Source organism: Piliocolobus tephrosceles, chromosome 5 (genome assembly GCF_002776525.5).
Source record: "Piliocolobus tephrosceles isolate RC106 chromosome 5, ASM277652v3, whole genome shotgun sequence".
NCBI classification, from domain to species: domain Eukaryota; kingdom Metazoa; phylum Chordata; class Mammalia; order Primates; family Cercopithecidae; genus Piliocolobus; species Piliocolobus tephrosceles.
This window is the reverse complement of record NC_045438.1, coordinates 137,026,093-137,038,599: the sequence shown is the minus strand read 5'-3', so window position 1 is coordinate 137,038,599 and position 12,507 is coordinate 137,026,093. Positions and strand designations below refer to the sequence as shown.

The 12,507-nt window shown below is 37.3% G+C and overlaps 1 protein-coding gene across 1 annotated transcript in view; it reads left to right on the top strand.

Moving 5' to 3' along the window:
• The window catches only part of TSBP1 (testis expressed basic protein 1), a 66,739-nt gene that overhangs the window by 46,638 nt on the left and 7,594 nt on the right, over nt 1-12,507 (top strand). The window contains exons 18-19 of the mRNA XM_026448128.1: nt 9,988-10,007; nt 11,860-11,880. Coding sequence (XP_026303913.1) covers nt 9,988-10,007; nt 11,860-11,880 — 41 coding nt within the window. The remainder of the gene's footprint in view (nt 1-9,987; nt 10,008-11,859; nt 11,881-12,507) is intronic.

The window sequence follows — 12,507 nt, the reverse complement described above, 5'->3', positions numbered from 1 at the left end:
GGGGACTGTGCTTCAGGCAAAAGGAACAAGTACAACATGCACAGGCCTGCTATGGGGATGCAAAACAGCCAGCCAGGCTAGAAAGAAGGAGGCAGAGCAGGAGGTAGGGCCAGAGTGACAAGAGCCAGATTATGTCGGGCCCTGCAGTCCTTAACCAAAATTGCAAATTTCATTCTAGGTATCATGAGAAGCAACTGAAGGGCTGGAACAGGGTAATGATAGGGTCTACTTTATAATTGTAAAAGATCACTCTGTTATTGTGGAGGATTAACTGGGGTGAGAGTGGGGGCTCAAGAGAGCAAGCAGGAAGACCAGTTAAGAGGCCTGAAACTAAAGGTGAGTGTGGCAAGGAGAAGAGTGATCAGAGTGGAAGTGGGAAGAAGGTCTTCAGATTTTATTTATTTGGTGGGGAAAGGAAACAGGGTCTGCTGTTCAATTGAATGTGATTTTAAGGGAAAAAGAAGACACCAAGGGTTACTCCTAGATTTGGGGTCTAAGTAACTTGACGAATGAGACTGTTTGTTGATTTCGGTAGCGTGGAAGAAGAGCAGATTTATAGCATGCTATTGTGAGTTCAGTTTTGCATATGTTAGGTTCCAGATGCCTGGGACATTTAGGACTAATTAATTAAATCATCTGACTTTAGCAGGCTTCAAGCATGTTCTCTGCTATATATATCTCCTTCCTGTCACTTACTGATGTCTTAGAACCCATAATTTTCTAGTTATGTTAAATTATTTAAAATGCTCAAGTCACCCCCTTTAAAACCCTTTCCTCTCCTAATGGCCAGTCTCAGGCACACTGACTCACAATAGGGAGGAGAAATACAACATTCTTCCCCTTCCTGCCCACTCTCCTTGTTGCTATAATTCCCACTGTTCTTATAATTACCACTGTTGAGGCTGAGAGGATGGATTTGGAGCATGCAATCTCCTTCCTCTGTTAGTTGTAGGTTCTTTCCTCTGAGAACCTGAGACTGACTGTCCTTTGATGTCATCTAGAGCAGACACCTAAATGTCTTACAGAATACATATTTGAGTTCTTTGGAGGAACCTACAAGAACTCGACCAGCTCTGAGGTTCTACTGCATAGTCCCTGATGTGGGAGTACTGACTCTAGTCTTGCCTATTCCAGAGCCCCTCAGCTCCCTCTTCAGCAATATACTTCATAGCCCGTACTGCAGAGATGTCCTTACCAAGTAGGCCACCCACTTGAGTGACATACTAGCAAAAAGGCTCAAGCCAGGATGTATTTTGCTCTACCCAAGGAACCCTCAGAAAGCTCAAGCATCCTTGTCACAGAACAAGGACACTCTGCACTACTGTCTGTCTCCAATTTTATTTTCCTTCTATTCAGATAGGCACAAAACATATCAACAAATCCACTATTCCACCAGGAGATGGGTTGCCACACATCCTTTCTCACAGACATCCCCAATCACTGTAAGCAAATCTCAAAGTGCTTCCCATTTGCCTTCAGAAAAAGAAAGCACAATTCCTTCCTCCCCTACAACATCATTCCTGTGTTAACTACTCACAACTCCAAAGGCTCTTAAATCTCCTACCCTTTACAGTTGTTGGCTTACGTTGGCTTGGAAAAAGGGTAACATTTGAGATAGGAGAGCTAATTTGGTCATCCTCTGTCAAGGCTGGCAAGCAGCACCTCTGCACTGCACAGCCTCAGGAATCCTTTCCCTTTGAATTATGAAGTTGACAATGCTGCAATCCCTCCTGAGGGCTTGTCTCACCCCAGTTTGCTGAGGAGGGGAATGGGAAGTTATAGCCTCTTTTTCCTCAGCTTTGTGATCCTACTTGTCAATTTGGGGGTAACAAGAAAAATCCCACTAAACATTCTGTTCCCCATCCAAGCATATACTCCATATTAAAAGGCAATTAAATATTTGAGTCTGAAGATTTAGGGAGAGATTGGGTGGGAAATAAATTAGACAGTAATCAGCATATAGATAACATTTAAGACCATTGGACTAAATTAGATAACCAAAGGTATATGTGAAAATGAAGGGGTAAGAATTAATCAGTTTTAGAAGTTTAGAATAAGAGAAAAATCTAACTGAGCATATAGAGAAGTTGTGAGCGGGGAGATAGAAGGAGAACCAGCAAAGGAGGGGGAGTCTCACAGCACTCAAGAGAAGATAATATTTCAATATGGAAAGAATGAACAGTATCAAAAACAGCTAAGCAATAAATTTTTGGAGTAAGAACTGACAAGGAATTTTGCAAAATGAATGTCATGAGTAACCTTGATAACATAGGAGGGAAGAAATGCCTAAATGGAGGAGGTGAAGGAGATAGTAAAATTTTAAACGGTAAGGCAGCTGATATGGCATATGGCAGTAGTATAGCATGAAAAGGCCACGAAAGGCTGGAGTTCTGATAGGTTGTGGCTTACCTATTGGGGGATAAAAGAAAGACTATCCTTTCTAAAAAGACAAAAAAAGAAATGTGTATATATTATATATATATATATAAAATATATACGTATTTGAGAGATAGTTTGAAGAAAGAACAGGCAGATTTAAAAAAGAACCAAGCTGAAATCTTGAAAATAAAACAGCTATTAAAATTGAAACAATTGTTAGATAATAAAATAAAATTTTTTTTTAAATAATACAACAGAACAGTATCATCAGAAGACTGAAGGAAAATTACTATAAACCCATATGATAACAATCAGCCAAATTATCATTTATGAGTGAGAATGAAATGAAGTCATTTTCATATATTCAAGAGCATAGAAACTCATTAAACACAGGTCCCCAGTGAAAGAATTATCAAACGGACATACTTCAGGGAGTTTACTTTTGAGTAAAAACTCAAAAAGAAGTTAGAACCAAGAAACATATGTAAGACAACAAATCAACAAAACATGATAGTAAATCTAAAATGTTGACTATAAAGAAGAAAAAGAGAAGGAAGAGAAGGAGAAGGAAAAGAAGCAGAAAGAGGCTGAGCACAGTGGCTCACGCCTACAAGCCCTGCACTTTGGGAGGCCAAGGCAGGTGGATTGCTTGAGCACAGGAGTTGGAGACCAAGCTGGGCACCATGGCGAAATCCTGTCTCTACAAAAAATACAAACATCAGCTGCGTGTGGTGGTGCATGCCTGTAGTCCCAGCTACTCAGTAGACTGAGGTGGGAAGATTGCTCGAGCCTGGGAGGTCAAAGCAGCAGTGAGCCGTGATCGTGCCACTGCACTCCAGTCTAGGAGCAAGACCCTGTCTGAAAAAAAAAAAAAAAAATGCAGGAAGAAAAGAAGGGGAAGGAGAGCGTGAAGGAGAAATATATTAGTGTGCTTTAAAATGAGTAGACCTAAAGCATTAGGAAAAAAAACCTTAGAGACAAGGCTAGTGATTATGAACTAAGATTATTTGACAAAAGGTCAGATGTACTGATTAACTTTTCATCTTATTAGATATATACATTTGAATATTTAGGGCAAAAATAAAAGACAACTATTAATATAATAGAAATGTGACATATACCTTCTGAACCCATAGGGAAAATAAAAATAAGAAAACACTAATCCACAAGAAAGCAAGAAAAAAGAAAAAGAGAAAGCAAATAAAAAGCAAATTTTTTAAAAATGAGGGTCAAAAAAGTCTAAATATGTCGCTTAACACAATATTATACAATAGTAGATTAAACTCACAGATTAAAAGCTAGAAACTCTCAGATGTAATTAAAAGAGTTAAACTTTTTTAATTTTATTTTCCTGTAAACAAAAAATAAGAAAAATAGCTAAACTCTATTAAGAAATATACCTAAAATAAAGTGACACACAGAAAAATTTAATGAAGAAATTTTAAAACATACCAGGCAATTGGCCGGGTGCAGTGGCTCACACCTGTAATTCCAGCACTTTGGGAGACCAATGCAGGTAGATCACTTGAGGTCAAGTTCAAGACCAGCCTGGCCAACATGGTGAAACCCCTCTCTACTAAAAATACAAAATTAGCCAGGCGTGGTGGTACATGTCTGTCATCCCAGCTACTTGGGAGGCTGAAGCCGGAGAGTCACTTGAACCTAGGAGGCAGAGGTTGCAGTGAGCCGAGATTGCACCATTGCACTCCAGCCTGAGTGACAAGAGTGAAATTCTGTCTCAAAAACAAAAAGGCAATTAACAACAAAACAAAACTTGATATAATTGTGCAAATATCAGATAAAATATAAGTGAAAGCTGTGAGCTTATAGCATAGCTTTTTAAATACATACAACAAAAACTGACAAAATAACAAAGATATCTGTAACTAAATAAAGATATTTCAATAATATTTCTCTCATAAAATAAATAAAACAGACAAAAATTAGTAAGGCTAGAGAGGCTTTGACATATTTTAGAAAGCTTTATCTAGTAATGTACACTGAACATTCCACCAAGCAAGCATAGATGGAAAAGTTATTAACTTGACCACCAATTCCTTCAACTAGAGCAAGCCTCAACTAATTTCAAAGTACACTTCAACATAACAGAAATCACATTTTCTGAGCGCAAGGCAACAAAAGAGAAATAAATAACAAAAAATATTAACATATACGTATTTAGAAACAAAAAAGCATACATCCAAGTAATCCACAGGTTACAAACAAAATTGTGAGAGAAATTACCAAATATATAGAAATAAGTGAGTATAAAATCATTACTTAAAGCACTTAGGATATAGCCAAAATATCATTTAGAGAGAAATTATTAGGGTAAATGGTTTTAATAGAAAGTATTCATTAATAAAGATAGATGAACTAAACATGAGCTCAAGATGATTAAAAAAAGGAAAAATCTCAAAAGTAGGAAACAGTAATAAAAATGTCCTACCTTTATTAGGCAAAAACTAATGAAATTAAAAGTATTTTAAAATAATCAACAAAACAATTTTGATTTTTTGAAACAAAATTAAATAAAGAAAAGGAAAAGCACTAACAATACAAGGAACAAAATAGAAATGTAGGGAGACAGTAAAATTTCCTCCAAATCATAAGAAAATGCACTAAAAAAATGCAAATACTACAAAATGAACACTTTGTTAGCCTAGCCAAATCATACATTTTGCCTGAGCATTTGACACTACTCATGGCAGTCAGAAAAACCTTGTATCATGAGATAGACTGAGAATGGCAGCAGGTGAAAAAAGAAGGAAAGAAAACCAGAAGGAAGGCAGAGAGAGAAGGAGGGAGGGAGGGAGGGACAGACAACAAGCCTTATATGTTCTTAAATTGAATAATAGTTCCATTTAGCACTGGAACCTAAAAGAAAGGCTTGAGTTCATATGCTTTACATTGCTGGCTTCCTAATGGAAACAATTTTAGTGCTGATTTTTACAATATTGATACATATAAATCTAAGTAACCAAACCCAGGTTTGACTGCTTGCGGCCAGACATGAGAGACAAGGGTTGTTGGGATGAAAAGCAGATTGAATTGGAAAGTCAGCAAACGGAGAAGATGGAGAACCAGCATTCTAAAGTACCATCCATCTCATGTCTTTCAGCCTGGCTGGAGGGTTTCTATGGGAGGCGGGATATGGGGAAACTATGCGCAGGAGTTACAATCAAGAGATGACTGAGGAACACAGAGATCTGGGTGCCAGCAAGAGTCAGAGGAGGTTGGAAATGTCTTTGTCCTTGGTCAGGTCACAATGCTCCCATAAATCTTTAACAAAACGTAATTAGTGTTTACATAATTCCCCGTTAGTCGCACAGTTAGTTTCAAAAATTACATGATTGCTGTTTCTGCATTTTATCTCAGGGTTCTAAAATTGTCCCAGCCTACATGCAGGAATGGGTAAAGTTCCCTTAAACAAAAAAAGAATTCATGTTAGTTATTTTGCTGTTTCACTGTCATAAAAATGTGTTGTGACCCTTGCCAGTATATAATCGTGATGGAGAATTATTTTTCCACCAATGAGAATAATCAGCGAACTAACTAACTTTATAGATTATGCCCCTTAAACTCCTGCTATGTCTCTGATTAAGTGAGCCAGTTCTTCTGAAGACAGGACTTGCTTGCAAGCACTGCAACTTAAAAAAGAAAAAAAAATGTTTCTCAGTTCCAATTTGCCTCCAGTTTTTATTGACAATACAGATCTTTAAAAAAACATATGACCTGGCCAGGCACCGTAGCTCATGCTTGTAATCCCAGCACTTTGGGAGGCCGTGGCAGGCAGATCACCTGAGGTCAGGAGTTTGAGAACAGCCTGGCCAACATGGCAAAATCCCATTGCTACTAAAAATACAAAAATTAGCTGGATGGCACACACCTGTAATCCCAGCTACTTGGGAGGCTGAGGTAGGAGAATCAGGCTGCTTTTCTTCATGGTCCAATAACGAGATGCAGATGAACTGGGAAAGAAGACAGTTTTTATTTATGTAACTGGGTACAGAGAGAAGGCCTAGAAATTTTTGCCAGACCAACTCAAAATTACAAAGTTTTCCAGAGCTGATATACCTTCTAAGCTATATGTCTACATGTAAGTGTGCATTCGTCTAAAGACATAAGTGATTAATTTCTTTTACTAAGGTTCAAGTCCTGAAGACCTTCCTCTGGAGCCTCAGTGAATTTACTTAATCTAAATGGGTCCAGGTGCTGGGGTGATTACCCTTATCTCGTCTCCTGCTAAATCATGGAGGTTTATGGAGTTCCTTCAGACCCCAATAAACTTGTCTGTGGAGGCCTGGGGATTTTCTTCAGACTCCCCAATAAACTTGTTTTAATCCTAAACGGGTCCTGTTAAGAATTCCTTCGTAATCTTGTCATGTGCTTCAAGGCCCAGGAAAGGCCTAGGCAAATTCTTGGTGGGCTTATTACATTCCAACCTGGCTCTATCAGCTTTTAATATTTAACTTAACCCCTCAGTCAGTGCTGAAACTGTTGTTACGGAGGCCTGTGTTAGTGAGACCTGCCCTGCCACAGTAAGGCAAGGAATAAGTAAACTTAGTAATGGAAATCTAGGAGAAGAATATAATGAACCGTGAAGAATAGAACAGATATTTTGAGACTAGAGACTGAAATAGGAAAAAAAGTAAAAGAAGCAAAACTTAAAATAAGTATTACTAACTCTTGAAGAGTTTTTAAATTCTCATAAAAACTGAAAAGAAAAAGAAAAGGTGCTAAACTCAACTACATTTTTCGCACTCTAAAGATATTCACCATGAAAGATGTAGGACTATAGAAGAGGATCGGAAAATGTAAGCTCTTAGGATTTCTTGTTTGTCATAACATCCTTGCTCTGCCCTACTCTAATACCTCTGGGAAATGTGCTAGTAAGAACCTTTGTCTCCATGTCCAAAGAAAATCACATTGTTTTTTGTTGGTATTTTAGCAAAGGGTGTGTCTTAGTCCGTTCAGGCTGCTATAACAGAATACAATAAACTGATAAACAACAAACATTTATTTCTCACTGCCTAGAGGCTGGGAATTCTAAGATCAAAGTGCAGTTGACTTTGTTCCTGGTGAGGGAGGTTTTCGTGGCCTACAGACAGTTGCCTTGTGGTGTCCTCACATGTCAGAAACAACCTCTCTCGTGTCTCTTCTTATAAGGGCACTACTCCCAATCAGGAGGACGCTACTTTCATAACCTAATTACCTCCCAAAGGCGCCACTTCAAATGCCATCACATTAGAGATTAGGGCTTCAACATACAGATTTGAGGGGGACATAAACATTCAGTCATAGCAAGATGTAAGCCTAACTTATAAATTCCTTTTCTCTTAATTCTACTGCTCTTCAGTATCCTAAAATATCTGAAGGGTTTCTTCTAACATATGTTATTTCCCAAGCCAGCTTTAAAATTCTGATTAAATTTGAGATTATCAGAAATAAAAAATATAGAAAAAGTATCATTACAAACATTTTAAAACATAATTACAAATAAACTTTCTGTACTGTAAAAAAAAAATACAGTGAGCTGGTATAATGGTAGAAATTTGAAAGGAAGAGAAAAAAAAAAGACGATGAAGAGATAACATAAATTAGTAACCTTTAACTATTAACCAGTCTCCTGAAAGAATGTGACCTAGATTAAGAATGTTTAAAAAAATATTTTATTTCATTAGGAAAAAGTGGCCTTCACTCATATAACCCATCATACGGGCCATTCAAAATGGCCTGGATATTTAAGTTATTAAAGTGGAGTTAAAATTGACTTAATAAGAGATAGCATATTCCTAGAAGATTTAATGCTTCCCAAAGGTCTATTTTCTGGTGTTACAAGTGGATTTTCAATAGGAACTCAGTACATAATTTTTTTTTAAGTAATTTATTTTATTTTTAGCAAATGGTCCAATAGCAACCAGTAAGCTCCTACTGTCTTTCTCAGTTTCCTCTGGTCTTTGGTAGCATCTCGATTCCTTTATTTGTACTGACACTTTTTTGTTTTTGGTTTCTATTTTGGTTTAGTTTGGGTCTTTCTTTCTTTCTTTTGTTCGTTCGCTTGTTCTTTCTTCTTCCTTTCTATCTGTCTTTCTGTCTTTTAAATAAATAAAAGGCCCACAGAAACAAGAAACCACATAGAAAGGACCAAAAACAAGTTGTTCTTCTGGTTAGAGAGTTAAGTTGCAAAAAAGAAGCAAGAAGAAATAATGCTGGCAAAATATGCTGGGAAGACCACGGAAAAAATACACTAAGAAATTTATATCACAATCTGAAGTCACAGGGTCACAAAACAAAACTCCAAAAGATAAAAAGTAGAAATAATAAAAATGAGAAGATGTAGCAAATGGGAATCGAAGAAGGGACAGACTGCAAAATGCAAACAAAGAAAACACTAAAATAGAATTCAAGATAAAAAGGAAAGATTGATCTTCATCTTTTCCTCCATAAAGTTTATTACATCTAAACGTGGACCACTACTGCTGCAGAGATTAAGCCTTTTCTGACGTCCCCTCCTTGAAAGAATTGGGACTTGCCTGTCATAACAATCAGGCAAATCACATGAATTTATTTTGTGTAGGTCTAAATACACCAATTTTTTTAAAAGATTACCAAAGAACATTAAAAATGTGACCTAACTATATCCTATCTACAAGAAAGTCACTTCAAATTTAACAATAAAAGTTTAAAAAAATGAAAAATATATGCCATGAAACATTAATTTTTTCAAAAAAAAATGGCAGAAGTGGCTACATTAATATCAGGTAAAGTGGACCTGAATGCAAAGAAATTTACCAGGGATGAAAGAGGGACATTATATCATGATAAAAATATCAATGCATCAAGAAGACATAGAAATCCTACATATGTATGTACCAAACAACAGTGCTTCAAAACACACTGGAAAAAAAAAATACCTACTAGAACTGAAGAGAAACAGAAAACCCCACAACTACATTTGGAAAGTTTAATGCCTCATTCTCAGCAATTGCTAGAACTACTAGATGGAACATGAAATAGGTGAGAGAATTAGCTAGGCAATATTTGAGGGGGGACTATTTCAATCAGAGAAGACAACAAGTAAACCACCCTAGGGTAGGAACATTTTCCAGACTATTTGAGGAAAAGCAAGAAAGCAAGTACCATATAGCTGGAACAGAATGAAAAGTGACATAAAAGAAGCTATAAGAGAGATTTAGAGGGACAGATCTTCCAGGGCTACCTTTGAAAGTCAGTGTTGTGGTTTTGACTTTTGTTAAATCAAGATGGGGAGCCATTGGTGGATCTTAAGCGGAGTCTTGCTGACACTTTAAAAGGGTCCCGCTAATTGCTCTACTAGAAATTGACTGGGAGGCAAGGGTGAAAGCAGAGAGCTCAATTAGAGAGACAACAATAAGGTGGACCACAGTGAGAGTCATAAAGGTGGTAAAAAGTGTCAGGTTCTTATAACACACTAAGGAATCTGTTGTGTCATCATATTTCATTGTATTCTGCTAGAAGTCGTTATGGTACTCTAGAAAAAAGAACTAGGGAATTGGGAGTGGGAAAGAACTGTATTTCTGTTCAAAAATGCTACCATTAACCTATTTTCTTGTTTTGATTTTCAAGAATACCTCAAGTTCACACTAGTAAGTTTCTAATGTATTTTTAATACATTAGTTTCTTGTAGGGCTAGGGTGAGCAAATCTTTTCTATAAATATTTTTAATGTTTTGTGTTTGTTTTGTTTGTTGAGTTTTTGTGGTTTTTTGGTTTGTTTGTTGTTTTTGGTTTTGTTTTGTTTTGAGACAGGGTCTTGCTCTGTCACCTACCCTGGAGTGCAGTGGTGTGATCATAGCTCACTACAACCTCCTCTCCTGGGATCAAGCAATTCTCCTGCCTCAGCCTCCTGAGTAGCTGGGACTATATATGTGTGCCACCATGCTTGGCTAACTTTTTGTTGTTGTTGTTGTAGAAACTGAGTCTTGCTGTGTTGCCTAGGCTGGTCTCAAAGTCCTGGCCTCAAACAATCCTCCTGCCTTAGCCTCCTAAAGTGCTGGGATTACAGGCATAAGCCACCATGCCCAGCCAAATATTTTAAATTTTATAAGCCATAAAGTCTCTGTCACAACTACTCAACTCTGCTGTTGTAGCACAAAAACAGTCATAGACAATATATAAAAGAATGAGCATGGATATGTCCCAATAAAATACTATTTTAGACATTGAAATTTGAATTTCATATATGTGCCACAAAATATTATTATTACTATTATTATTATTATTTCAACTATTTAAATATGTAAAATCCATTCTTACTTCACAGGACATGCAAAAATAGCCAACATACTAGATTTATTCCATGGGCTGTATTTCACCAACTCCCACTCTATGGTTTAAATACCCTAACTCCACATATTTATCTCTGGTAAACAATCCTGGTATTATGCTTCTTACAATTTCATGCTTTCTTATTATTTTGTGCTTTTTTTTTTAAAGACAGAACTTCACTCACCCAGGCTAGAGTGCTCTGGTGTGATCATGGCCCACTGCAGCCTTGACTTCCAAAGCAATCCTCCCACCTCAGCTTTCTGAGCAGCTGGGACTACAGGCACATGCCACCACACCCAGCTAATTATTTTCTATTTTTTTGCAGAGATGGGGGTCTCACTATGTTGCCCAGGCTGGTCTTGAACTCCTAGGCTCAAGCCGTCCGCTTGCCTCACAGCCTTCCAAAGTGCTGGGATTACAGGCATGAGCCACTGTGCCAGCCTATTTTGTGCTTTATCAAGTAACATCAACAAAAAAGATATACCTATATTTCAGTACTTGGTAACAACTTTACCTTAAATATTTCACACCAGGCCAGGCATGGTGGCTTACACCTATAATCCCAGTACTTCGGGAAGCCAAGGCAGGTGGATCACTTGAGCGCGGGGTTCCAGACCAGCCTGGGCAACACGGTGAAACTCTGTCTCTACAAAAAAAATATTAAAAAATTAGCTGGGTGTGGTAGCATGCACCTCTAGTCCCAGCTACTCAGGAGGCTGAAACTGGAGGATCGCTTGAGCCCCACAAGTGGAAGCTGCAGTGAGCCATGTTCGTGCCACTGCACTGCAGCCTGGAAGACAGAGACCCTGTCTCAAAAAAATATATTAAAAAAAAAACTCGTATCAAACAATGTCAAAAAATAATGTTAGCACACATCTTCTAAGCAAGACCATTATATGTCCTATATTTTATAAATTGTAATCTTGACATTCTAGACAAAATTGCTAATGGTCAATGATAAGTAAAGGTGATTTAAAGTAGCTTATCACAAGGTCTTTGTAAACTACACTGGGCAAAGAGAAGGGGGAGGGGAAATGAAGTTTCTTCACATTTAAATAAATGAAATTTAGTTGTTAATGATGCAGATGATCCCACTCAATGCAGAAGCTTAGGGACTGGGAAGACAGGAAAGCCCAGTACCTACTGATGTGTTTGCCTTGGTCTCTTTCAGTGGACAGTTCTGGAAAAATCAGTAAGTTTGGATCATTTCCTTGCCTTACCTATTTCTGTGCCTAGGACCTTTACATTCTTTTTCCCAAATGTTTTTGTATTACAAATTCTTCTACCTTAGAGCAGTCAAAATTTCTTCAGTAAGTGATTTCCTCATATTTCAGTTTTAATTCTTCTTATCTATTTTCCTTTTGTAACAAAGTATAATGGCCTTGTGTTTGATTCTAGTTATTTACTACCAAAGATTTTTGGTAGCATATATTCCCAGCTAATCTATCACAACAGAGCCTAGTTCCTCTGTGCTATAATCTGGCAACTAATAATTTTTAATAAAAAAGAAAATCCTCTAAGATTGACAAAAAGAGTATGTGTCAGGATGAGAGGTGATTTTGGTAATTGATCAACAATACACATTTTTCAAACTGACCAGAACAGTGAGCAAAAAACTGTTTTGCAGAAGACGTGTGAAAGACTTATGAAAGAACAAAGAAAGGAAGGAAATGCAATAGTTTAAATTTCAGTAGAATTGATATTACCTACCCAAGATTTCAAATCCCTATATCAACTAAATGGCATCCTAAAGACAATCAATCCTCTGTGTGGAGTGGGATGTGGAGCATTGGCCAGCAACACTCCTGAGGATGAAACA